Below are 25,907 nucleotides of genomic sequence, written 5' to 3'. Positions count from 1 at the left end.
TTTTATTTGAACTGATTTTATAATGAATTGATTTTAGAATGCTATATTATTTTACTGTTGTTAGCCGCTCGGAGCCCGGCTTCGGCTGGGGAGGGCGGGATATAGGTTTTTTTTTAAAAAAAATTATTATTCTAATTTTTTATAGTGAAGGGCCGTAATTCTGTCCGGACCAGGGGATTTTCCTTTCTTTGTTTTTCTTATGGCTTCATGTATTTCCATCATAGACACTGGGGCATTTAAAGATTCAGTTCTTCCTTTTGGTATCACTGGTAGTTGTTTCCCTTTCGGATATTCTTTTATCTCATCTTCAGTCTCGGTCTCCCTCTTGTATAGTTTTTAAAAGTATCTCATAAAACTGTTGTTTAACTCTTTAGGGTTGTCTAGGAGTTTCCCTTCATCCATTATTCTGTCGATTATCATCTCTTTCTGTTTTTTCTTCAGTTGCCATGCCAACATGTTTCCAGGTTTATCTGCAAACTCGAATGATCTTTGTTTCATCCACCGTATATTGTTTTCTACTTCAAAATTTACTATTTGTCAATCGTTGTCAGGATTTAAATAAACATTTACAACTTTATTTACAGAGAACAAGAAATATAATCAGTAATAACAGAACATTATGTATAAACAGCAGAATGTAACATTTGGTGTAACAAACCAGAAATGGAAGTTGGGGGAAGTCAACAGGGAGGGGGAAAACTAGGAAATGGATGTTAAATGATGATATTGAATAATTGTTATATATATATAAATTAAAAGGTCACCCAGTGAGCTTTATGGCTGAGAGGAGATTTGAACCCTGGCCTCTCCTAGATCCTAGCCCAACACATTTAACTGATGCAACACGCACATGCACACATACAGACTTTTACTCACTCTGTTTCTTGTAATAATCCTCCCATGCCTTGCTGTAGTCTGGTTGGTTGTTCTGTTGCTGGCTTTGTTGATCTGTGCAAGGCACCGTGGGACAGAAAAAGAGGGAAAAATAGAATGGATGGGATGATTATTATTTAGGGCTTTAAAGGTCAGCACCAACACTTTGAATTGTGCTCGGAAACGTACTGGGAGCCAATGTAGGTCTTTCAGGACCAGTGTTATGTGGTCTTGGCGGCCACTCCCAGTCACCATTCGCCGCATTCTGGATTAGTTGTAGTTTCTGAGTCATCTTCAAAAAAAGCCCCACATACAGTGCACTGCAATAGTCCAAGCGGGAGATAACTACAGCATGTACCACTCTGGCAAGACAGTGCACAGGGAAGTAGGGTCGCAGCCAGTGTACCAGATGGAGCTGGTAGACAGCTGCCCTGGACACAGAATTGACTTGTGCCTCCATGGACTGCTGAGAGTTCAAAATGACTCACAGGCTGTGCACCTAGTCCTTTAGGGGCACATTTACCCCATTCAGGACCAAGGAGTCCCCCACACCTACCTGCACCGTGCCCCAGAAACATTCCTTCTGTCTTATCAGGATTCAGCCTCAATTCATTGACCACCATCCATTCGCCAACCACCTCCTGACACTTACACAGGACATTTACCACCTTCACTTGGCTACTTCTTCTAAGCATATAATTTTGGAGCACGATTCAGTTTCAATCTTAAAACATTGTTGTTATGGGGTTGGGGGAAATGGAAAGCCCAAATTTGTAGGATGCTACAGAAATGGGGTTTTTCCCTCTGTTATGTGTGCTCTTTGTATCAGGAAACACATGCAGCAACATGACATATGTTATGTGTGGATTGGATTGTACTCCAAAAGGAACAAGATAAACCACCATTCTTTGCTAAGGAAACCCACGTTTTCATGGACTGAGTCAATCATGGAAATTGAAAGGCAGCTTTGCATAGTCATAACATCATGGTTAATTTGTTTTATTCTGGTTTTCCTAGCCATGGAGAAGTGCCACTGGGAATCTTATCCCACTCTTAACTTTGGAGATGTCACCAGGTGCCTGTAGGTTTGAATGTGCATCTTTCAAAACAATAAGGGTTTACAACAAAACTTTATCTTTTGTGTTTACAATACTTATTTTTTTGTCACCCTCTTTCAGCCTTTGGGAAAAGTGGTGTCTACGTACCCCAGGAATGCAAGAGGCTGCCTTATACTAAATTGGTCCTTCTAGCTTAGTATAAGAACATAAGCAACCAGCTTCCTGTTTCAGTGTGCAGCAATGGTGGTGCCTCTCTCACTCGTGGGAGAGATTCTGGCGTAGGAGAAGGGGGTAACCTGAGGCAGAGTTGCCTTCCATTTCCCCTTGAGGGGAAAGGATACTCATGGTCATATCCTGAGCTTGTTCCTGCCGCCGTGGAAGCAGGGGGGAGTGAGGTGCTGGGTGCAAAGTCCTCCATCACTAAAGCTGTCTCCAAGACCGCCATGTTAAGCAGCCGAGCACCTTTGCAATTGGGACCATTGGAATAAATCTAAAGGAGCACCCAGGACTGGATGTGAACTACAAGCTACAAACTATTTGGCTATCCCCACAAAAAATGAGGTATGAGACTTGAATGACAATTCCTGCATAGACTAGATTAAAGATGGGGGGGTTAGATCATCTTTTGTTATTATTTTTGTAAACATTTATGATAACAAAGTTTAAAACTTATTTTTATTAAGTAAGGGTTCAGAATCCGCCCCCCCCCCCTGACCATGGAAATATAAGAGTACAAGTGAGGATTTTTAAACAAGATAGAGAGAGATTGGAAACTTGTGAGGGAGAGGTGGTTCAGGGTAATGTGACACTGCTGGAACAATGGAGAAAGCGAAGGCTGCCGTAAGATGTTTTGCTAATACAGAAATGCCTTTCCTTTCCTAGACTGATGAGACTTACGGAGGACAAAACTATTAATGAACTACCAATGAAGCAAATTAAAATTTGGACTTTTGGATCATTGGATATTCTATGATGAAGAAGAGAAGAAGAAGAAGAGTTTGAATTTGATATCCCGTCTTTCACTCCCTTTAAGGAGTCTCAAAGCAGCTAACATTCTCCTTTCCCTTCCTCCCCCACAACAAACACTCTGTGAGGTGAGTGGGGCTGAGAGACTTCAGAGAAGTGTGACTGGCCCAAGGTCACCCAGCAGCTGCATGTGGAGGAGCGGAGACGCGAACCCAGTTCCCCAGATTACGAGACTACCGCTCTTAACCACTACACCACATTAAAAGCAAACTGGCCAGAAAGGAGCAGATTTGTCTGCATAGAGAAGAACTGGAAATTCCATTGGGGGGACACATCCACTTGAGCGGTTAGCATCAGGGGGAGAGGCTGCAATAAGGATTATGAAATATCTAGGAGAAGGCGGTTAGCCCCCTGACATTATGGGCTGTTTGCTTTGAAGTTGCTGGTGGGAAAATATATCAAGTGAGATGGTCAACCTTGGAGTTCCTATCTTAAAAAAAGAAGACTACAGATTACATGGGACATGGGACAAAGGAGCTGAGCAGCAAGAAGATTGTTATGTCTCGACACACACAGATGGAAGGAGAAGTTTATTTCATGTTAATTAATATTAATTAATGATTTAGCAGGGATTGACAATCTGATTAAGTAACCTCACTTGTTGAAGTTGGAAATGTTAACTTAATATACATGCAGGAATTGATTGATGGATAGTTGTTTGAAAACAAATTAAGTTGAAAAGCAAATATATTGTATGGTGATGTAAGGTATGTGTAATGTTTGAAGATAAACTAGAAATAAGTGGGAAATATGATGCAGCACTATTGAGAACCATTGACACATCCAGGAAAGCATGTGGGAAGTCAGTCAGTCAGATTTGGAAAAAAATGTTAAATTTGTCTTAATTTGTTTTACAGCCTCGTGCACCATGAATTTGTTTAATTTAAAGCCATCCAAGTTGGACACTTAGCCATGGTTTGGAGTAGTGTTACTGGGGCATGGTGTGGCAAAGAACTCCAGATATTATTGACAGGTTTGCATTTTTTTTTGTACAGAAACTATTGGTTTAAGGTGTAGAGATCTTTACTATTCTATTTAATTCATTTTTTAAAAAAATAATATTTATTGAACATTTTCAAATATAACAGAAAAAAGAAAAGAAATAAAACATCCATTTTATAAGCTTGTTTTCATTAGCATCTTTCCAGGACTTCCCCACCCCACCCCCTCTTGTATTCCAATTCCTTCAAATAGATTCAGCAAGTTCTTACCCCAAATTTTAAACTTATTATAATTAACCCAATGTTAAAAATGTTTTTCCATCCCCTAAAATCGACCCCGCTCCCTTCCACGAGTTCCCCTCTTTAATATGCAGAACAGATTAAAATAAAAGAAAATAGAAAAATGAATAAAATATAATTTAACACCCTTTGGATTCCAAATTTCCCTCCCCCCTTTCCCGGTTACGTTCCCCAATGTCCATCAATGCCTGTTGTTATCCTGGAGATCCCACATCTAGGCCGAAATCCTTCACAAGTCCACTTTGCCGTCTTTTTAATAGTCTTTGCCGTCTTTTTGATCATCTTTAGTTTCGATCGTCCAATCTTAGAAAAACTCTATCTCAAAAAGGTCCATTTCTTCCATCCAGATCTCTGTATTTAAGAATAAAAACTCCAATTTTGTTTCTTTAGACCTTTCAAATCTGGATGTCCCAAATGTTCCCACTCCCAACTTTGTCCAATTCTTGTTGTTCATGTTGTTTTTATTGTTCTCTCTCCTCACTTTCCTCTAGTTTCTTTTCCTGCTCTCCTGCAAAAATGTTCCAATTCCAAAAGCTTCTAAATCCCCTACAGAGGCTTTGTTATTCAGGAACAAAACTTTACGTCAAGTCCCTTCCATTCTTCAATAGATAAGTCTATTGTCTCCTTTAGTGTAGAGACCTCTGTAGACAAAATAGTGTTCCATTTCTGCAGTTTCCCAGGAGATAAAAAGTCCAATTCGAATTCCATGCCAGCAATACTTGTAGTGTCCCACAGCCCCTCTAGAGGGATTATAGTAACTCAGTTTCCTTCCAGATCACACCCAACAGTCAAAGTAACTTGTTATTCCTTGTTTTAAACAATTTATATCTAATTTGTAACAAATGTAACCAGCAAAGTCCTCATAACACAGTTCTCTTTTTATTCTTCAGCTTTGACAGCTCCTTTGACAGCTGTCAAAGCCTCTGTTTCTCCTCTCCCAGCGCTCTCGCGGATCACTCCCGGTTCCCGGGGGGGGGGGTTGCATTTTAGCTCACATTCTACTTTTCTCCTCCAGCCCAGTCTTATAATTTTCCATCGTGAAATTAGTAACTTTGTCAAACTTAGGTAGCACTCGATCTTAGCTGTTAAATCCTTTGCTTTAAATCCTCTACGACAGGGGGGAGGCTGACTTCCTTTTTGCACCTCCCCCGCTCGCTCCGAATTTAAAATTTAAACTTTTCCCCCTTTTTAAGTCCAGTTTCCAATTACTCACGGGTTGTTCTTTTAATCCGAATTTTCAATGGAAGAAGTCAGCGCTCTCCGCCAAATGGCATGCGGCTTCGCTCGGCAGGGGAAGCGGAGGACTCATAGCACCACAACCCCCCCCCGGCACCCGCTCCGTAGCCTTTAAAAAGGCTCCTTCGCGGGTTGGGGGGCGCAAACGGTGCCCGCCGAGTCACCATGGCCATGGGTTTCAGCGCCCATGGTTTTTGAGGGTCCCCGCGACGCCGACGCGGTAGAACCCAGCCCCTGCCGAGCAGGCTCCCTCCGGAGCTCGGAGGGAGTCCGCCATTCGGCGATGGCGCCAACCCGGAAGTCTATTCTATTTAATTCAATAAGGTTCTGGAAGCTTCTCTGTGTGATACACGCTAGTGCAAGCTGAAAGTTTCTAGCTGTCAAGTAAGCTTCTATTCTGCCTGGAAACAAGCAGAAGGTTCCTGATGTTTGGGTTATTCCTTCAGAGAAGCTGAACAGCCAGTTCAAACTGGTTCTGTGTTGGGAAAAGGGGAGAGAATTGACCCCCCTCACTCTAAACTGGAAATGGCAAAAGGAAAAAGTTCAATGCTAAAACTAACTAGTCAAGACGCAAGGCAAGAGAATTTAAAACACAAATGGTTTGATTTGCTTTTAGATATTAAAAGAGAATGTGAGCAGATAAAGGAAGATGTTAACAAAACAGCCTCTACTTTTTAAAAAAATACTAATGTACTTTCAGAGGCTGCAAGACAATTAAAAGAAGTGAATGCACAAACCACCAAGGTGGGACGGGTAGAAAAACGAGGTCTGAAGAACATATGAGGGAAAGTGAGAATAGTCAAAGACAAAAATGGAATTTAATGTGATATGATATGGGAGGACCTGACTGATAAAGATGGTACCTTGTGTGAAATGTTTAGGGAGGCTTTGACTATGCTAGAGAAGAAACAAGAAGGGAGGGCAAAAGGTTTAAGAGGCTACTTTATGTGGTGGCAATGTAAAATTACACTGGTCAACAACAAATTTGTTGTCTGCATTTTTTCAGTTGATTTAGGACGAATCTGATGCGCTGAATCCAAAAATTACATTGGTTTTGCTCAATCAGGTCAAGTTTTTGAGCTATGGCCACATGTCGTTTTTTTACCTTTTTGTTCACATGTACGCTTGTGTGGAGCATTTTAGAAGAAGTTGGTGGGGGTAAAATGACATGTTGAATAATTGTTTTAATTGGAAATGATTATTTTAATGACAATAAGTATTCAGGTCCGATAGTTCTGGGTGATTATGTCGAAAAGGGATCAGTTTGAAGTCATAAAACCGCGAAATCTTCCATAAATTGGTGCGGCATTTCATAAGGCGTGCTTACCATGCTTATTTGAGTATTAAACTTGGTGACCAGGATAAAGCTTGGGCGCCACACATGGTGTGCAAGGCATGCACCGAGACTCTATGTGGGTGGACCAATGGCAAGAGGAGTCTGAATTTTGGAATTCCCATGGTTTGGAGGGAGCCGACAAACCATGTCACTCACTGCTACTTCTGCGCTGTTGATGTGACTGGGATCAACAGAAAGAACCAGAGCAGCCTCAAGTATCCTGATCTTCAATCAGCACATCGTCCTGTAGCTCATTGTGATGAAATTCCAGTGCCTATCTTTGGAGAACTTCCTGACATTAGTGACGAAGATGCCTCCAATGTTGAAGGACATGAAGAAGAAGAAGTGGTTCTTGAAGATGATGCTCCACATCCATTTTCCCAAAAGGAGTTGAATGATCTCATTCGCGACCTCAGCTTGTCAAAGGACTCTGCCGAACTGTTGGCATCCAGATTGAAGGAAAAAAACCTCCTCTCTGACAGTGCTCGCATCAGCTTCTTCCGCAACAGGCATCAAGAGTACCTCCGTTTTTTCTCGGAAGAGAAGGACTTGGTGTACTGTGCAGATATTGCACAGCTTCTGCTCAAGCTTGGAGTGCCACAGTACGAACCCAAAGATTGGAGACCAGGTCTCAGGGTCTCTGGGACGCAGTCATGATGGCTAACTACTGTTGGACTATGAAGAGAGACTTCCCTGCCGCTGAGCATACCAGGAGTTCCAAGAAACGGAAGTTCAGGCCCTGAAGTTTGAAAAATGGTGAAGCAACATGCAATTTACGTATACTTACCTTTATCAATGCCCACCATTCAGTTTACAGTAATAAATGTTTCTTTCAGGTAATCAATATATGTTGTTGGAAAAACATTTTTTTCTCTTGAAAACATATTTAGGATGATATGTGTTGACAAAAATGTAATCGATTTTGTCACAAGATCTGATTTTTTTTCAAATCAACATAACACAAAAACCTGACCTGATGGAGAGAAACGGATGCCATTTCCTGATTCAGCAGTGCAAAAATACCCTAAATCAGTTGTAGAAATCTAGACAACATTCAAAAAGTAAAAAATTGCTGCCCAGTGTTATCAAAAAGGCCTGGGAAAAGACATATAAAGATTTGAAGAAATTGTGGGAAATGATTGTTGTTAAAAAAATTGAAGTTATGATCTTGAAATGTACAGGACTTGATGGATTGTTTGAGCAAAAGACTTTGTTCCGATATGCGAGACTGGATGCCAGGCCAAGACCAGCCAGCCCCTATGGAAGGAAGAAGCCTTGGCCAAAGAAGATAAAGAAGATTGGCAAAATAAGTTACTGAACTATGCAGGACAAATTATTACAAAAAAGGGCAACTGCTTAATGCATATTTTTAAAGCTTTGTGTATAGATTTTTACATTAGTATAACTTTTAAAAGTCACTTGTAATAAGATGAAGAAGGTTTTGAAATGGGATTGTTAAGTATATAAGATTTTATGGACGTGCATGAACAAGTATATTATAATGGAACCAAGAGGGGGAGTGAAGTCAACCCAAAAATTATGATTTAATTTGGTTATGATTTTTTTCTTTTTCTTTTTGTTATTTTTGGAAAATCAAAAAAATGTTATCAAACAAAAACACGAACTGGTTTTGTTATCTCTTTCATGCAAGGTCATGCTGACTATAATAGTAAGGTCAGAAGGAGTCTGGGTTTCACTTTCTGTCTCTCCTTCTGGTGTGGTGTTCTGTACGTAGTATGCTTAAGTGTTAAGGTTTTAGTCTTATTGTAAGTGTAAGTCTGCTGCAATTGGATTTGTTATGGACTATGCCAATCCTGAGTTTATGTTTCATAACTTTTGATGCCGTAAACAACAGTGGGAAGGTTCCAAGAATATGGAAGGATGCGATTATTATTCCAATTCATAAAAAGGGCTCGACAGATGACCCGGGAAATTACAGGAATATCAGTTTATTGTCAATAATTGGGAAAATATATGCACGGTTCTTGTTAACTAAGCTTACTAAGTGGGCCGAAGAGAACAACCTGATTGGGCCTGAACAGGCTGGTTTTAGACCGAATCAGTCAGCGGTTGATCATGTCTTAGTTTTATACCACCTTGCCCGGAAATATTCCTCCCCAAATAGAGGCCAACTTTGTGCGGCCTTTATTGATTTAAAGGCCGCTTTTGACAGCATCCCCAGAGGATTACTTTGGGGGAAATTAGCCCGATGGGGAATAGACAAAAGACTTTTGTGGCTAATAACTAAATTGCATGACGGATCAGCCGCAAGGGTGAGAATCACTCCGGCCGGCGACCTCTCAAATTCAGTAACCATCAATAGAGGTGTCCGTCAAGGATGTATCCTTGCTCCGACCCTTTTTAATCTATTTATAAGTGATATGAGGGCGCCTCTGATAGATTCTCAAGAAACGATCCATGCCCCCTGCCTTGCCCAATATCGTTGCCCCCTTCTACTCTACGCAGACGACGCAGTGATCCTATCTTTCTCAAGAGTAGGCCTTAGGAGGGCACTGAAAATTTTTGATGCTTACTGCAAATCAAATTTTCTTACAATTAATCATGCCAAGTCCAAAGTTCTAATTTTCACCAAGAGTCGAAAAACCTATAATTGGAGAATAGACGGAAAAGCCATTGACCAAGGCTTTAAATTTCAATACTTGGGAGTCCTTCTCCAACACAACATGGGCTGGAAGGTCCATCTGGCATATGTATTAAATAGAGCTAAAGCCCTTTCCTTTGCGCTACTGCGTTTTTTCTTTTCAGATGGGGCTTTCCATATTCCATCAGTGTTAAAAGTTTTCAAGGCAAAGGTGATTGCAACAATAGCATATGCAATTCCAATATGGGGGTCCTTTGTTAATCTAACCCAATTGGAGGTAATCCAAAACCAGCTGCTAAGAAGGTTGCTAAAATTACCCAGGTGTGTAGGCAATACTGCTATACGTCTCGAACTAAATGTTACATCTCTAGAAACCACATTATGGAAATGCATCCTCTGTTACTGGTTGGCATTATGGCATAAACTTCCAAATCTCCACTTGATACAGTGTCTCTGGAGAGACGACTTCCCTAGCCCTTGGGCAAAAATAATACATGGGAAACTTGTGTCCTTAGGACTATCTCCATCTGAACTACTAAAATTGGATTTAATTTCTGCCAAGAGAATTATAACTCACAAATTAGAGGAGATGGATTTACAATTTAATATTGCAACAGGTGGTGGCACCTGTTCGCCGATAAACCTTGCCTTAACACCACCAACAAAGCTTCCATCTTATTTAACTACCTTATCTGTGGTGATGCACAGGTACGCCTTTATAAAGGCTAGATTCAATGTTTTCCCATCAAATGTGTTGGGTAATAGACTCTCCAACGGACAGATCTCACTCCTCTGTGACTGTAAAAGTGGATCTACAGATCGTTATATCATATAATCTTCTGTTGTCCTATACATTCGGCTTCACGGTCCAAGTTTCTGGCCCCATATTTATCGAGAATAGCTGACAGACCTCAGGAAGCCCAAATAATATACTTATTAAACGACGAAGACTCAAGTAGATCCCTTGCAGTCGCTAGATACCTGATTAATGTCTTATTTCATAAGAGGAGAAATGGATCACTGTATGACTCTGACAGCTTAGCCAAACTTAAGAACCATCAATAAGTGCCAGAACTAAGACGCATATCCCCCAAAATCTGAGGGATTTGAATTGCGGTTGACATAGAGGGAGCTTATTGTGTATAGTTTACTTAATTGAAGTAAAATTGGTTTTATAGGGGTGTTTTAACTTGGAACTGTTTAAATTGTATTGTTTATGGATAAATTTTGATGTATTGTTTTTAGATATGGGCCAATGGCCGTAATAAACCAATCAATCAATCAATAAACCAATCAATCAATCCTGAGTTTATGGATTTGTAACTGTTATGCTCAGCTGCCTTCAGTAGTGAAAAGCTCTGCTGGATGAAGCGGATTCCCTCTGAGTCATTTTTTTTTTTCCGGTCGGCGCCAGCGTTTTAATGGCGGTCTTAGCCTCGAGCTCCGAGGCGAGACTGCTCTGCGAGTTCGGGTCTGACCCGCTACGGCGAGCGGGGGACCCCTAAAATCGCAGGCGCTGAAGCCTGCGAACAAGGAGACTCGGTGGGCACCTTTGCGCCCCCCGGTACTGCGAAAGAGCCTTTTTAAAGGCTCCGGAGCGGCATCGGGTGTGAGCGCGGTGCTGAGAGTCGCTACCCAGCCCGCAGAGTGAAGCCGCGTCGCCATTAACGGAGAGCGCCGATTCCTTCCTGAAACTACAATTGGCATCGATACCCGTGAGTAAGAACTTCAAAACAACCATTAATGGGACTTAAAAACTTGGATTTGGCTGAAAACGGGAGGCATTAAATCAAGGAAGTCTGCCCCCCGGAAACTGCATGTTTAATCAAGCAACGAAAAAATCAAGTTGTTTTTATATGACAAGTGCTTTTTAAAACTACAAGCCCGACATCAGAGAGTAACCTCCCCCCCTTTTGGGCAGGAATAGGGGGGGGAAGAAGAAAAAAAGAGACATTATTAACCTGCTGAAAACATTAAGAGAAGTCATCCCCCCTCACCGCTAAACCCTCCTGGTAGGGGCTGCCTGATCAGAGTTGTATCGCCGGAAAAGGGGAACTGTCAAAAGGGAGCTGTCAAAATCGGACGGCAGATGTGAATGACTCTATTTGACAAAAAGTAACGGTTTTGGCTTATTTAGAAGATTGTTTTACCTTGATACAAAGTAAAGTTCGTGTTGGACTATTGGATTTGTATCGATATATGCTTAAGGCTTCTTTGTGACTTTCACTTTTGGGATACATTCTACTCCCCCTAGAGGGAAAGAGAGACATTGTTCCATTGGAAAAAATAACAGTGGGATTTTCCACTTAAACCTTTCCTGTGAGAACGACCTTGGCTATGAGCAATCCAGTGGAGGAAATATCAACAAGGGCCAGAACAAAAGCACAAGCACAAAAGAAAAGGGCCTCCACGGCAGGCTTACCAGCTGCACAGGAAAGAGTAACAACAGCATCAATGGATTCTATGACACAGGCACTGCTTAAAATAAACCAGTCTCTAGAGGCATTGACAAAGCAATCCACAGACAACTCCAAGAAGTTGGCAGAAAATTCCAGAAAATTGACAGAACTTACAACAAGATTAGACCTGAACACAACAACGATTTCATCTCATACTGACTCCATAAATAAATTAATACAGGAAAATACAGAAACGAGGAGGATAGCCGAGAGTGCTCAAAGTACGGTTGAGGAATTTAAAGGAAAATTTGTTCCAATTGAGAGGAAAGTGGGTGAACATGATGCAACTTTGGCCTTGATGGAACTTGAGAGAAAAGGGAAGAATCTGAAGCTGAGACTTGTCCCTGAGGAAGAAAAGGACGACCTTAAGGAATTCCTCACAGAGAATATTCATGGATTTTGGTTGGAGGACTGGGAAGGAGAAGAAGATTTTGAGATAACCACAGCCTTTCGGCTGGGCAGGAGACAAGGCAAAAAGCCGAGGGATTGTCTAATCACATTAAGATCCAGAGAAGAGAGAGACAAAATATTAAATCTACATTTCCAGAAGGCATTGGTGATAGGAAACTCTCAGATACAGATTTTTAAAGACATCCCTCGTTACATCTTGCAAGTAAGGACCTACTTTAAAGACCTTGTTGACCTGCTGAAGGGAAATAGCATCCCATTTAGGTGGGAATTTCCACAAGGATTGTCCTTCAACTTTAAAGGGAGGAAGATAAAGATCAAAACAATACAGGACAAGGACCAGTTTTTGGAAAGAAACTTTGAGGACTTACAAAAAGGGACTGTGACCCTAAGAGAACCAACAGACATTTCAAATCTATCATTTGGACTTACTTCACCACCACCAACCGAAGAAGAACAATTATTGGGTGCGGTCGGAGGAACAGATACCCATCAATAAACAAAGATGTCTCTGCAACTATTAACCTGGAATTGCAATGGTTTGAACCTTCCCCGAAAAAGAAAACAAGTTTTTTACATTCTAAAAAAAGAACAATTGGACATAATATGCCTCCAAGAAACACATATAGCCAGAACCCACAGGAAGCTTCTGATAAATAAGAGACTAGGATTGGAATTTATATCATCAGATAAAGTCAAAAAAAGAGGCGTAGTGATGTACATTAAAGAAAAATTGGCCCCAAAAATGATATTTAAGGACGAGCAAGGAAGATATTTGGCAGTTGAAATTCAATCGCAAGGAGAAAAACTTTTAATAGTAGGGGTGTATACACCTAATGAGGGGAAGGCGGAATTTTTCAAGAAACTGCATGAGACTCTATCAGACTTTATGGACTATAAAATTGTAATGATGGGCGATATGAACGGAGTAGTCTCCACAAACATGGACAAAGCCCAAAGACTTGTGATATCCAAGGACGGGAGACTACCAAAGGCTTTCTTTGAAATGACCGACAATATGGACTTAATAGACATTTGGAGAACAAGGAACCCTCTAGAAAGAGAGGGAACCTTTTTCTCCGAAGCAAAGATGACATGGACTAGAATTGACCAAATTTGGATCTCCAGCAATCTGGCATCAAAAGTTAAGAAGATAGAAATCTGCCCAAAAACCTGCTCCGACCATAATGCTGTAAAAATGGAAATGAAACAAACAACGGCGGGAACATTTCGATGGAGAATGAATGACACCCTCTTAAAAGATGAAGAAATCTACAAGAAGGCCCAAAAAACTTTAAGAGAATACTTTGAGATAAATTTAAGAACAAATGTGGAGAAAAGAACAATCTGGGATGCAAGTAAAGCAGTGATGCGTGGTTTTCTTATTCAGCAGAATTCCCTAAAGAGAAGAAAGCAAAAGGAGAGGGAAGAGAAAATCCTGGAAAAAATAAAGGAAGAAGAGAAGAAGTTAAGATCTAAACCAAAGTCACAAGAAATATTAAGAGAAATAAAATTCTATCAGATGCAATATATGGAACTGATGAATCAAGAAATAGAATGGAAGATAAAGCAGATGAGACAAAAGACATTTGAATCGGCAGATAAATGCGGGAAACTGCTATCATGGCAATTGAAAAAAAGACAAAAACTGAATACTGTAACATCTTTGGAAGAAGATGGAAGAATAATCACTAGACCAAATGAGATAAGTAATTGTTTTCAAAGCTTCTTCAAAAAACTGTACGCACAAGGCCCAACAAACGAGCAAGAAATAGAGGAATTCATCAGAAAATATGGACTTTCAAAAATCTCAGAACAGAATAAGATGACCCTAAATGGGAGAATAACAGAACAAGAAATAGAGGGTGCCATTCAGAATATGAAATTGGGGAAATCTCCAGGACCGGATGGTTTAACTGCAGGATACTACAAAATGTTAAAAGAATGGTTGACTCAACCATTGAAAGAAGTTTGCAACCAAATTTTGGAGGGGAAAAAGGCTCCCGAATCGTGGAAAGAGGCATTCATCTCACTTATACCAAAGACAGAGACTGGCAAAAGCCAAGTAAAAAACTATAGGCCTATATCACTGTTGAATGTGGATTATAAAATTTTTGCAGACATTCTGGCAAAAAGATTTAAAAGAGTGCTAGTAGGGGAGATTCATAAGGACCAAACAGGCTTTCTCCCAGGGAGATATATGTCAAGTAATGTGAGAAATATTTTAGACATTCTGGAACTGTTGGAAATGGACATTAACAAAAAGGCAGTTTTGATCTTTGTGGATGCGGAGAAAGCCTTTGACAATATCAATTGGAGTTTTATGATGAAGAATCTCCAGGGAATGGGGGTAGGCCAAAGATTTCAAAATGGTATAGGTGCGATATATGCAGAACAAAAAGCAAAATTAATCGTGAATGGTATGGTGATGGATGATATATCAATAGAAAAGGGTACACGACAGGGATGCCCTATGTCTCCCCTCCTGTTTATATCTGTCCTGGAGGTTTTGTTAAACATGATTAGAATGGACCCGCTGGTTAAAGGTATTCAGGTCGGAGCGAAACATTATAAATTAAGGGCATTTGCAGACGACTTAGTTCTAACATTACAACAGCCAGAGGAGAGTACGAAAAGAGTGTTGGACCTAATTGAGATATTTGGTCAAGTGGCAGGATTCAAATTGAACAGACAAAAAACCAAAGTGTTGGGGAAAAATTTGACATCGGAAGAAAAAGATAGATTTCAAAACGTAACGGGTTTGGAAATTGTTAAAAAAGTTAAATATCTGGGGGTAAACTTAACATCAAAAAATGCTAATTTATTTAAGGACAATTATGAGAAATGTTGGACAGAAGTCAAAAGGGATCTAGATATATGGTCTAGACTGAAACTTTCCTTGTTAGGCCGTATAGCTGTTATCAAAATGAATGTATTGCCGAGAGTGTTATTCTTGTTTCAGACTTTACAAATTCTGGACAAGATGGAGTGTTTCAAGAGGTGGCAAAAAGATATATCTAAATTTGTCTGGCAGGGCAAAAAGCCCAGAATTAAGTTTAAGATCTTAACAGACGCAAAAGATAGAGGGGGGTTTGCCCTGCCGGACTTGAGGCTCTACTATGAGGCAGCAGCTTTCTGCTGGTTAAAACAATGGCTACTTCTTGAGGACACAGACATCTTAGATCTAGAAGGTTATGATAATAACCTCGGCTGGCATGCGTATCTGTGGTATGACAAGGTGAAAGTGCATAAGAGTTTTAAAAACCATATGGTACGGAAGGCATTGTATAATGTCTGGATCAGGTACAAAGATTTAATGGAAAATAAAACCCCCAGATGGTTATCACCAATGGAAGCAAAAGCAGTTAAAAAACTTAACATGGACTCAAATTGGTTAAAATATGATGAAATGCTAGAAAAGGATGGAGAAAAGTTTAAATTAAAGAGCTATGAAAAATTAAAACATAGAGTTAGAGATTGGCTACATTACCACCAAATAAATGAAGTGTTTAAGCTGGACAGGAAAGTAGGATTCCAGAGTGAAAAGTCAAAGCTAGAAACGGAACTGTTAGAACCCAATACAAAAAACCTATCTAGAATGTATAACCTGCTGCTGAAATGGAATGTACAGGATGAAACGGTAAAATCAGCCATGATTAAATGGGCACAAGATGTTGGTCATGACATTATGTTTGCTGACTGGGAACAGTTATGGACCACCGGTTTGAAATTTACAGCATGTACTGCTTTGAAAGAAAATATTATGAAAATGATTTACAGGTGGTACATGACTCCAGTCAAGCTTGCTAAGATCTATCATTTGCCCAATAACAAATGTTGGAAATGTAAGGAAGCTGAAGGAACCTTCTATCACCTTTGGTGGACCTGCCCAAAAATTAAGGCCTACTGGGAAATGATCTATAATGAAATTAAGAAAGTCCTTAAATGGACGTTTTCAAAGAAACCAGAGGCTTTTCTTCTGGGCATGGTGGGCCAATTGGTACCGAAGAAGGATAAGACTTTCTTTATGTATGCTACCACGGCAGCAAGAATTCTTTTAGCAAAGTATTGGAAGATGCAAGAACTACCCACTCTGGAGGAATGGCAGATGAAGGTGATCGAATATATGGGATTGGCAGAGATGACCGGCAGAATCCGTGACCAGAGGAAGGAGGCGGTGGAGGAAGATTGGAGAAAATTTAAAGTATACCTTAAGAACTACTGTAAAATATTGGACGGTTAAGATGTCGAGAGGCTAGAAACAAAGAACTACAGCTGTAAATCGTAAATTAAAGGGGGAAACTTAATGAGAATATATAGAGAAATTGACTGAAGGGTTGCTGACACATTATAAAATAATGATGCAGAGAAGGGGAGGTATGGGGAAGTCATGTTTTATGTATTTGTTTGTGATTTGTTTGTTTTTCCTATACCCTTGTTCCCTGTTTTTTTTTTGTTTTGTAAAAATAATAAAAAATTATTATAAAAATTAAGTTTTTACTCTGCTAACATAAGTTGAGCTCTGCTCTGGATCAATATGGAGCAGAAACATGACAATTATATGCTTGGAAGAAGTACTTTATCCATGAGCAGTTAATTTTAAAATGACTAGTTAGGCCATATTTTTATGTGGGAAAGCATTGAAGAGTTAAGGCAAACAATGACCACATTTGCAATGTTGAAGCAGCTCAATCCAGAATTTTGCTGCCTCATTTCCCATAATGCCCACCACAGTTCTTAAACCATAATTCTGCTTCTGGCAACAGACAGCTGGAAGTTTACAGTCTGGGCACAAAGGAGAGAGTGGCTGTCCCATTTATCCCCAGCAACTGGTTTCCAGTGACAAACTGCCTCTGATTGTGGAGACACACTTTTACCTATCATCACAAACCATCCAACACAATCCCCCTCCAATCTGAGCTAGTGTCTATTATCACATTGGGGCCTGGTTCAGTTAACCATGGCCAAGCATGAATGTGCTAGCATTCCTAGTAGAAATGGTAGCTGCTTTGCTTCTCTCCTGTCACCTTGCTGCCACATTACCCGGACCTGAGCTATGGATTGGCTTAAGAGTTACATACCAGCCTGAGCTCATGGTTTGTCTCACTCCACACGAGCTACAACGAATTTTTGTTTATGGTGGACTTTTAGGGGAATTTTTTTTTTTAGGTGACTTCAATGGAGTCACTCACCCTTACTTAGTCAGAACAAAGAATAAAAAAGACAGCAAACAAAATAAGCTACCAAATACGTTCATCCAATTGATAGATTTAATGGGTTTGAATGACACTTGAAGGTTTATGTTAGCATTTCATGTTTCCCAATGCTGTTTTTTTTATGATTGGTATAATTCCCAAGCCTGTCTGAGTAAAGCCTGAGAAAGGAAGTCTGTCTTATCACTCTTCCGTTGTAAGACTGTGAAACTGTACTTTCACTTTTGTCTGCCTGTTCTCTCTCAGAGCTGGATGAGAGAGAGCACCATGATTCCTTGTCTGTGTAATACAGTGTAAATAAATAGTACAGTGGTACCTCGGGTTACAGACGCTTCAGGTTACAGACGCTTCAGGTTACAGACTCCACTAACCCAGAAATAGTACCTCGGGTTAAGAACTTTGCTTCAGGATGAGAACAGAAATCGTGTGGCAGCGGCGTGGTGGCAGTGGGAGGCCCCATTAGTTAAAGTGGTGCTTCAGGTTAAGAACAGTTTCAGGTTAAGAACGGACCTCCAGAACGAATTAAGTTCTTAACCCGAGGTACCACTGTAGTTTAGAACTACAATGCCTCTTTCTTTTGCTGTGTCAGGAGAGAAGGCTAGTGTGCATAAATCAAGTTGGTTTATGTTGCTGGAGCACCCTGGAGAAGACGGGGATGCATTTTCCAGAGCTATGCTCACCAGAGGATGCTCACAGATCCGGGGGGGGGGGGGGGCTGCAGATAGCCCAGAGCATTATCCCAACAGTTTAATCACCCAACGGGAAAATAATTTACCCACTTTACTGATCCCAATAATTCAGTGGGAAGACTCAACGAAATATGGATCACAAAGGACATGTTGAGTGAATTCCAAAAAGCTGAAATTCACCCCAGCACAATTTCAGACCATAACCTGGTGGAAATATAGTTAAAAGAGGTAGCGTATGAACGAAAATCTATTAAAAGATGAAAAGATCTTACAAAAAGCCCAACAAACACTAAAATAATATTTTGAATTGAATTCAAATCAAGGAACAGATATGAAAACTGTCTGGGAGTCAAGTAAAGCTTAGGTAAAGATAAAGGGACCCCTGACCATTAGGTCCAGTTGTGACCGACTCTGGGGCTGTGGCGCTCATCTCGCTTTATTGGCCGAGGGAGCCGGCGTACAGCTTCCGAGTCATGTGGCCAGCATGGCGAACCAGAGCAGCACACGGAAACGCCGTTTACCTTCCCGCCGGAGCGGTACCTATTCATCTACTTGCACTTTGACGTGCTTTCGAACTGCTAGGTTGGCAGGAGCAGGGACCGAGCAACGGGAGCTCACCCCGTCGTGGGGATTCAAACCGCCAACCTTCTGATCGGCAAGTCCTAGGCTTTGTGGTTTAAACCACAGCGCCACCCGCTTAGGGGTTTCTTTATTCAACAAAATGCATATGAAAGAAAAATGAAAGAAAGGAAAAACATTGAAATATGGGAAGCACTAAAGCAAAAGGAAAGAGAATTATTCAAACATCCAGATAATGAAAACATTAAGCAAAACATCAAAATTCTTCAAATGTCATTCTCAATGTTGATAAATGAAGAGCTGGAATGGAAAATTAAATGGTTGAACCTAAAACAGTTTGAATTTGGGAATAAGCCTGGAAAACTTCTGGCCTGGCAATTAAAGAAAGAGAGAGGAAAGAATAATTAATTAATAAAATCAAAATAGAAGATCAATGGATTGATGACCAAAATGAAATAAATAATAACTTTATCAAATATTATAAAGAACTATACCAGGAAGGGTCAGAAGGAATAGACAAAATTAAAAACTACCTAGAGGAAAACAAATTACCGTAGATCCCAGAGGATAAAATTACTTTATTGAACTCACCAATTACGCCTTTAGAGGTTCAACAAGCAATACAAAGATCCAAAACAGGGAAAACCCCTGGTCCAGATGGGCTCCCAGCAATATATTACAAAAAAAAGGAATAAATTCTATTTCTCCCCCTAAAAGATCTAATGAATGATATACTGATGAACAGTATATCCAAAGCAAGGAGCTGACCTAACAAACAAAGCCAACTACAGGCCAATTGTGCTTTTAAATAATGACTACAAAATATTCGCAGATGTCCTAGCCTCCAGGCTCTAAATAACTCTACAAGAACTGATACACAGAAGCCAAACTGGATTTCTACAAGGGCTCAAAATGCAGGAAAATATTAGACATGTTATTAAAGTGTTGGAATATTTGGCTCTCAAAATAGACAAACCTGCTGTGATTATGCTAGTAGATACTGAGAAAGCATTTGATAACATCTCGTGGAAATTTATGAAAGAACTACTGGTAAAAATGAAGTCTGGAGAAATTTTTTGTAGAGGAATAAGGGACATATATGCTGAACAGCAAGCTAAAATAATTATTAATGGTAATATTACGAAGGAATGCCAAATGAATAAAGGTACATGCCAAGGCTGCCCCTTATATCCCTTAATATTTATTTTGGTTTTGGAAATTTTAAATAGAAGAATACTAGAAGAAAGCCAAATTAAAGGGAGATAGGTCTTATAAAATAAAGGCATTTGCTGATGACTTGCTTATAATGACGGAAAACCCAAAAGAGAGCTTATCAAAAATAATGGAAATAATACAAAAATTTGGCAAAGTAGCAGGATTCAAACGAAATAAAACAAAAACAAAAATACTGGTTAAGAACACATCAAATCAAGAAAAAGAACTGGAGAGGGCCACCAGGGGGCGCACTGGAAGATGGCCGGCAATAACATCTCTCTAACCCACACGAGGTAATTAAGAGGCTGATATGGGAGTATGCAGCCTCCCTTGCCCCCCCCCAAGGGAATGGGGGGGACTGTCTTGGCAGCTGTGCCCATAATTCACCCCCGGATTCGAAAGAAGGGGGTGTGGGCACTAGGCACGAAGCCCTCGGGTGAGGTCGGCTCTCCCTGACGCTGTCTCTATTGCGCACTGGTTAGCATTATGTAATGGTTATATGGGGTTGCTCGTGCGTAAGTTGCCGCCACTCCTGGCTAGGTGGCCTGGTTAAACCTTTCCTGGCTGGACAGCCCTTCACTTCGTGGCTGTTCAGTCGCTAGCAGAATCCGTCAGTGGGCGTTTCTTGAATTTCTTCCAGCAAAGAAATTCTTTGACGCCAAGTCTACGCCTACTTTCCTTGCGCGGAAGTCTTCTGCGCAGGGTGGGTGTGGGTAGCGGAGGACCTGTGCTCTCCCCGCTGGTCTCCGGCGAAGAGTCCTGGAGCCCTCTCTCCGATTCCCCCATCCGCCCCCCTTTATCCCTGGTGTTACGCTGATTTCCTTCCCCAGCTGCTGAGCCTCCTCTCTCCCTGCTGGGCCCTTCTCCGGCATCGCTTGGGAGCCCTGCCTCCACTCCTGGCTCCGATGTCAGTTCCCTGACACATTAGCTCGAAATATATAATTGGAAAGAAACTAATGCACATAATGGGATCTCTATGAGCGGAGCGACGGGCTGGACAATAAATCAAGTGAAGAATCATCATTAAAAGATCGGTATGGTGGACTGAACCGGAAAGGATCGGTATGTTGGACTGAACCCTCCAGAGAGAAGAATCGTTGCAAATTACTAATCAGAAGCAGGAGAATAAGAAACTGTGTGGAAATGAATTATTGATTAAAGAGAGGACTGGTGGAAACATCGGGGATTGGAAAGAAAGCTTTATGACGCAGCTAAAAATGGAGCTTCGTTAAGACAGGCTTGCTCATAGGAGGGGGAGGGGGAGGAGGACCAGGGTCATTGGAATGTGAATGTATGGTGATCGTAATGTGATCTTGACCTGGCAGAGCCCCCTGAGATATAGATTGGCAAGCCTGTGAAATCAACGGACAGACTGTCGGAATGTTTTTTATGGAGGTGTGGAAATGGTGTCTGTCATTATGTGATAGGACTCTTGGAAAGTGTAAAACCCACACAGGACATGTTTATTTTCAACCCGCTTGTGAAGATTATCAGATATCACAAAGAAAGGAATATATGATAACAACAAGAAGATGAGGAAAATAACAAAGAGACTATCTGGAAAGAACTGGACAGAACTGTTTAATTAAAGCAGCAGCAAAAGTGATGTTTGGATAGCTTTCGGGGCTTGAAGTATGGGTACCCCCAACAAAATTTGGCTGTATAATTTGGAACTAATGTGATTTGGAATTGATGTGATTTGATTGACCTGTTAATAAAAATTATATTTTTTTAAAAAGAAAAAGAACTGAAAAAAATGTTTGGCTTGAAAATCTGCCAAAAAGCAAAACACTTGGGCGTCTGGCTAACTTCAAAGAATATTACCATATTTTTCGCTTTATAAGATGCACTTTTCCCCTCCTAAAAAGTAAGGAAACGTGCAGGCTGCGCAGTTTTCGCAGAAGCCAGGAGCGCACCGATCTCTCTTGCTCTCCTGTCTTCAGGGATAGCCACCCAAAGCCTCCTGAGTGCAGCGGGAGCCTACCGCTGTGCTCAGGAGGCTTCGCGTTGCTTTCGCTGAAGCTTTCCCTCTCTGCGCAGCACCCCTTCAGCGAAGCGGGAGGAGAAACAGAAGGGGCTCCGCTTCTCCTGCTGCTTCACTGGAGGGGCGCTGCGCAGAAAGGGAGAGAATATATATTTTTTCTTGTTCTCCTCCTCAAAACTAGGTGCGTCTTATGGTCAGGTGTGTCTTACAGAGCGAAAGATATGGTAACTTATTTCAGGATAATTATGTAAAAACCTGGGAGAAGATCAAAATAAATTTGGATATTTGGGCCAGACTTAAACTATCTTTTACAGGAATAATTTCAGTCATAAAAATGAGTTTTCTACCAAAACTACTTTTTTTATTCCAATCAATCCTAATACTGGGCAGGAGGCCACCTCAAGGAATGGCAGCATCTATTTCAAGGTTTATTTGGCAGGGGAAGAGACTCAGAATCAAGCATCAGATCTTAATTGATATTAAAAACAGAGGGGGTCTCTCCCTGCCAGACCTAAGATTGTATTATGAGGTGGCCTGTCTAATGTGGCTAAAAGTTTGGTGTACACTCCAAAATTCAGAATTGCTTGACTTAGAGGGACACAACAATAGGTACGGCTGGCATGCGTACCTAGTATACGAGAAAGTTAAAGTACAGTGGTACCTCAGGTTGCATACGCTTCAGGTTACATACACTTCAGGTTACAGACTCCGCTAACCCAGAAATAGTACCTCGGGTTAAGAAGTTTGCTTCAGGATAAGAAGAGAAATTGTGCTCCGGCGGCGCAGCAGCAACGGGAGGCCCCATTAGCTAAAGTAGTGCTTCAGGTTAAGAACAGTTTCAGGTTAAGAACGGACCTCCGGAATGAATTAAGTACTTAACCCGAGGTACCACTGTACATAAAAACTTCCTGAGCCATATTGCTGGGAAATCCTTGTATAAGGTCTGGAAAAAATATAAAGACCTTCTGGAACCTAAGATGCCCAGGTGGATTATCACCAATGGAAGCCCTAGGAGTTAAAAGAAAAAACACAGAAGGAAACTGGCTGATGTACCAAGTACTGTTGAAGGAAGAAGAGAACCAGCTAAAGCTGAAGAAATTTGAAGAAGTAAGAGAATATGTTGTTGACTGGTTCCAATATTATCAATTATTTGAGAGATTCAAAGTTGACAAAGGGAAAAGCTTTGCTCAAGAAAGTTCAAGATTTGAGTTAGACTTAATTAGGACAAAAACCAAAGCTCTCTCGAAAACATACCAACTCCTCCTTGACTGGGAAGTCAAGGAGGAGGAGGTTAATAAAGTTATTATTTACTAAAACTAAAACCACCACTTGCAACCAAGTATCTTCATCTTTCTTTTCTTTTCTTTTCTTTTCTTTTCTTTTCTTTTCTTTTCTTCTCTTCTCTTCTCTTTCTCTTTCCCTCTTTTTCTTTCTCTCCTTTTTATTTTACCCTAACTTCCATTCTTCCAATCCTCTGCTCTTCCCCCTTTCCTCCACTTCTTTTTCATCTTTAACCTCTATATTGTTTTGTTTGGCTCTGTTCCTGAACACACCCTTGCCAACCTTAAATTCTTAATTCTTTTCTATGAACCCATAACCCCACCCTCCACCCTCAACTGGACCCCAATACCCCCCTGGTGCATATGACTGCACAGACATGTACACACAGGTGCACCCCCGAATAACCCCCTCAAACACACACCCTTCCTCTGGCCCCACCCCATCAATATCTCACACCCCTGCCTACCAACCCCTTTATGTGAACTGTCTGTCTATTGGCTTACTCATCTGCCTGCTTGTCTGCCCCCCCCCCCCTGGCCCTGGCAACACCGCTGAGGAGACATGCAGGAACCCCAGAGAAGCCCTTAAAGCACAGCCCAGACGGAACACTAATGGCTGCCTAATCCAGACACTCTGTAAAAGCCACAAGTCAACAACGCCTGTTCAGCTCAACAACACCCAGAAGCCACCACCACAACTCCTAACCACAACACACCCTTCTCCAAGAGAACACCAAGCAGGTCTCAAACCAAAAACATCAGTGAGACTGTGATGACACCAACCAGGGCGATGGCAAACAGCACTGAGAACACCCCCCCCCCCCAAGATGACAATGACCCAGCAACAAAATGAGAACTGAAGAAAGTGAAAATGAGACTAAAAGAACTACTGAAAGCATTAAGTGACCTAACCTCTAAAGTGGAAACTCTAGAAAACAAGAACCAAATACAAGAAAGAATACTAGACAAGTACCAAGAGGAAAACACACGTGTGAATAATAAATTGGCTGAACTGGAAAGTCACCTGGAAATAATAGAAACGGAAAATAAAGTCATGAAAATCAAACAGGCGGACCTCGCGGACCGTAGTAGACGCTGCAACATCTGCTTCCACAACTTTCCTGAAAAAGTGTAGGAGAAAAGCCCAGCAGACCTAATTGTACGCTGGCTGAAAAATATAATCCCAAACATGACACTTGAAGTAGACGACCTGGAGAGGGCTCACAGAGCCCTAAAACCTATGCCGAAACCCAGCGCCCCCCCCAAGAGACATAATTGTGTGCTTCACATGCTGCAAAAATAAAGAAGAGGCATGGAATAACCTCAGAAACTCAATCAACCTTCGATATGGAGACAAACCCATACTGGCCTTACAGGATTTATCTCAGGACACCCTAAAACAGAGAAAAAGCCTATGCCCATGCACCCAGCATCTCCAACAAGCAGGGATCAAATACCTGAAGCCCTGCAACTACTAAAGAACCTTGAACTCAACCCTCCACCGGAATGGCAACTGACAGACACACCAAGTGACAGCAATGACCACGATGAAACAACAGCAAACAACTTGTGGTTGATCGCAAAGCCATGAGCAAGTGGGATTCAGCTCTTAGGGGAGAATCCAGCTTTTCGGGGGAAAGGGGGGCATTGCATGGGAGCTGCAAGCCCCCAAAAACCTCAGGAGGAAGATTCTGAGGGCAGGTTCCCAGCAAAGCCAAAGAGCGGTCTCTCCACTGCCTAATACGCTCCTTTTAGGAGTGGGAAGATCGGCGAGATCGAGACACCAGCGCGGGACGCCATTTTCTACTCCTGAGAAGCACAGCCTTAAGCTTACCTGGCACAGCGATCGATTCCAAAAGAAGAAGAAAATTCAGATTAATTTGATGAGAAATAAAAAACTTTAATAATTAGAATAATTCGGAAGCAGCGGGGTGGAAAAAAGGAGGTCAGCCCTGTCTGGGATTTGAACTTAGATACATGACGTTCCTATGGAACAACAAACATATGATCTTACCTACAGCGGAAATATAAACTTCAACACAAACACATTTGCTGAAAAGTAGAACTGTCTATATATTGATTTAAAAGGGTTGAATACCTCTTACTGTGGATATTGTTTGTCTATCTTAGGATCTCTGAGACGGCAGGAGGAGAACCTCCTGGAAAACTTTTACTTTTGTTTTTGTGGAACTGCGTAGTTAAAGTTAAAAAGCTTCATATTTTTTATTTCTTTTAGTTCTTGTTATTGCCAGATAGCAGTGTGTTGGGGGAAAGCTACTAAGCCCAAGCAGGAACTGATTTGGAATTATGGATTGTATATTTTTATATTTTTGAGGAGGAGTGGAGCAGAAAATAAGACCTTAAATTACCCCCCGCCTTCACCATTTGCGCCCCCCCCAAAGCGCGAAGGAGCCTTTTTAAAGGCTACGGAACGGGGACGGGGTACGGCGTGGTGCTGTGAGCAGACTGCTACTTCTGCGGAGCGAAGCCGCATGCCATTGTTGGAGAAGCGCTGACTTTTTCCTTGGAACATTTGGACTTAAAAATAAGAAGCCGTGAGTAAATACGGAATTCGGAATTTAAAGAATTTTTTTTTATGAATTAGGAACGAGCGGGGAGGGGTCAAAAAGGAAGCCCCCCCCCTTGTAGATATTTGAAAGCAAAGAGCTTGCTATCTAAGGTCGAGAGAATCTTCTTTTTTTTCTTTA

The 25,907-nt window shown here is 41.2% G+C and overlaps 1 protein-coding gene across 8 annotated transcripts in view; it reads right to left on the bottom strand.

The window, feature by feature from the left end:
- The window catches only part of LOC310835942 (far upstream element-binding protein 3-like), a 333,755-nt gene that overhangs the window by 33,393 nt on the left and 274,455 nt on the right, over positions 1 to 25,907 (bottom strand). For 6 of the 8 annotated variants that reach the window (XM_083720902.1, XM_083720904.1, XM_083720900.1 and 3 more), the window contains one exon: positions 877 to 948. The exons of the other annotated variants lie outside the window; for them this stretch is intronic. In XM_083720902.1, coding sequence (XP_083577028.1) covers positions 877 to 948 — 72 coding nt within the window. The remainder of the gene's footprint in view (positions 1 to 876; positions 949 to 25,907) is intronic. 8 annotated transcript variants of the gene reach the window in all.

The sequence above is a fragment of the Podarcis gaigeae genome (genome assembly GCF_964106915.1).
Source record: "Podarcis gaigeae genome assembly, chromosome: W".
Lineage (NCBI taxonomy): Eukaryota > Metazoa > Chordata > Lepidosauria > Squamata > Lacertidae > Podarcis > Podarcis gaigeae.
Note: the sequence above shows the minus strand (reverse complement) of the source record. Positions and strands in the feature narration are given on the sequence as shown.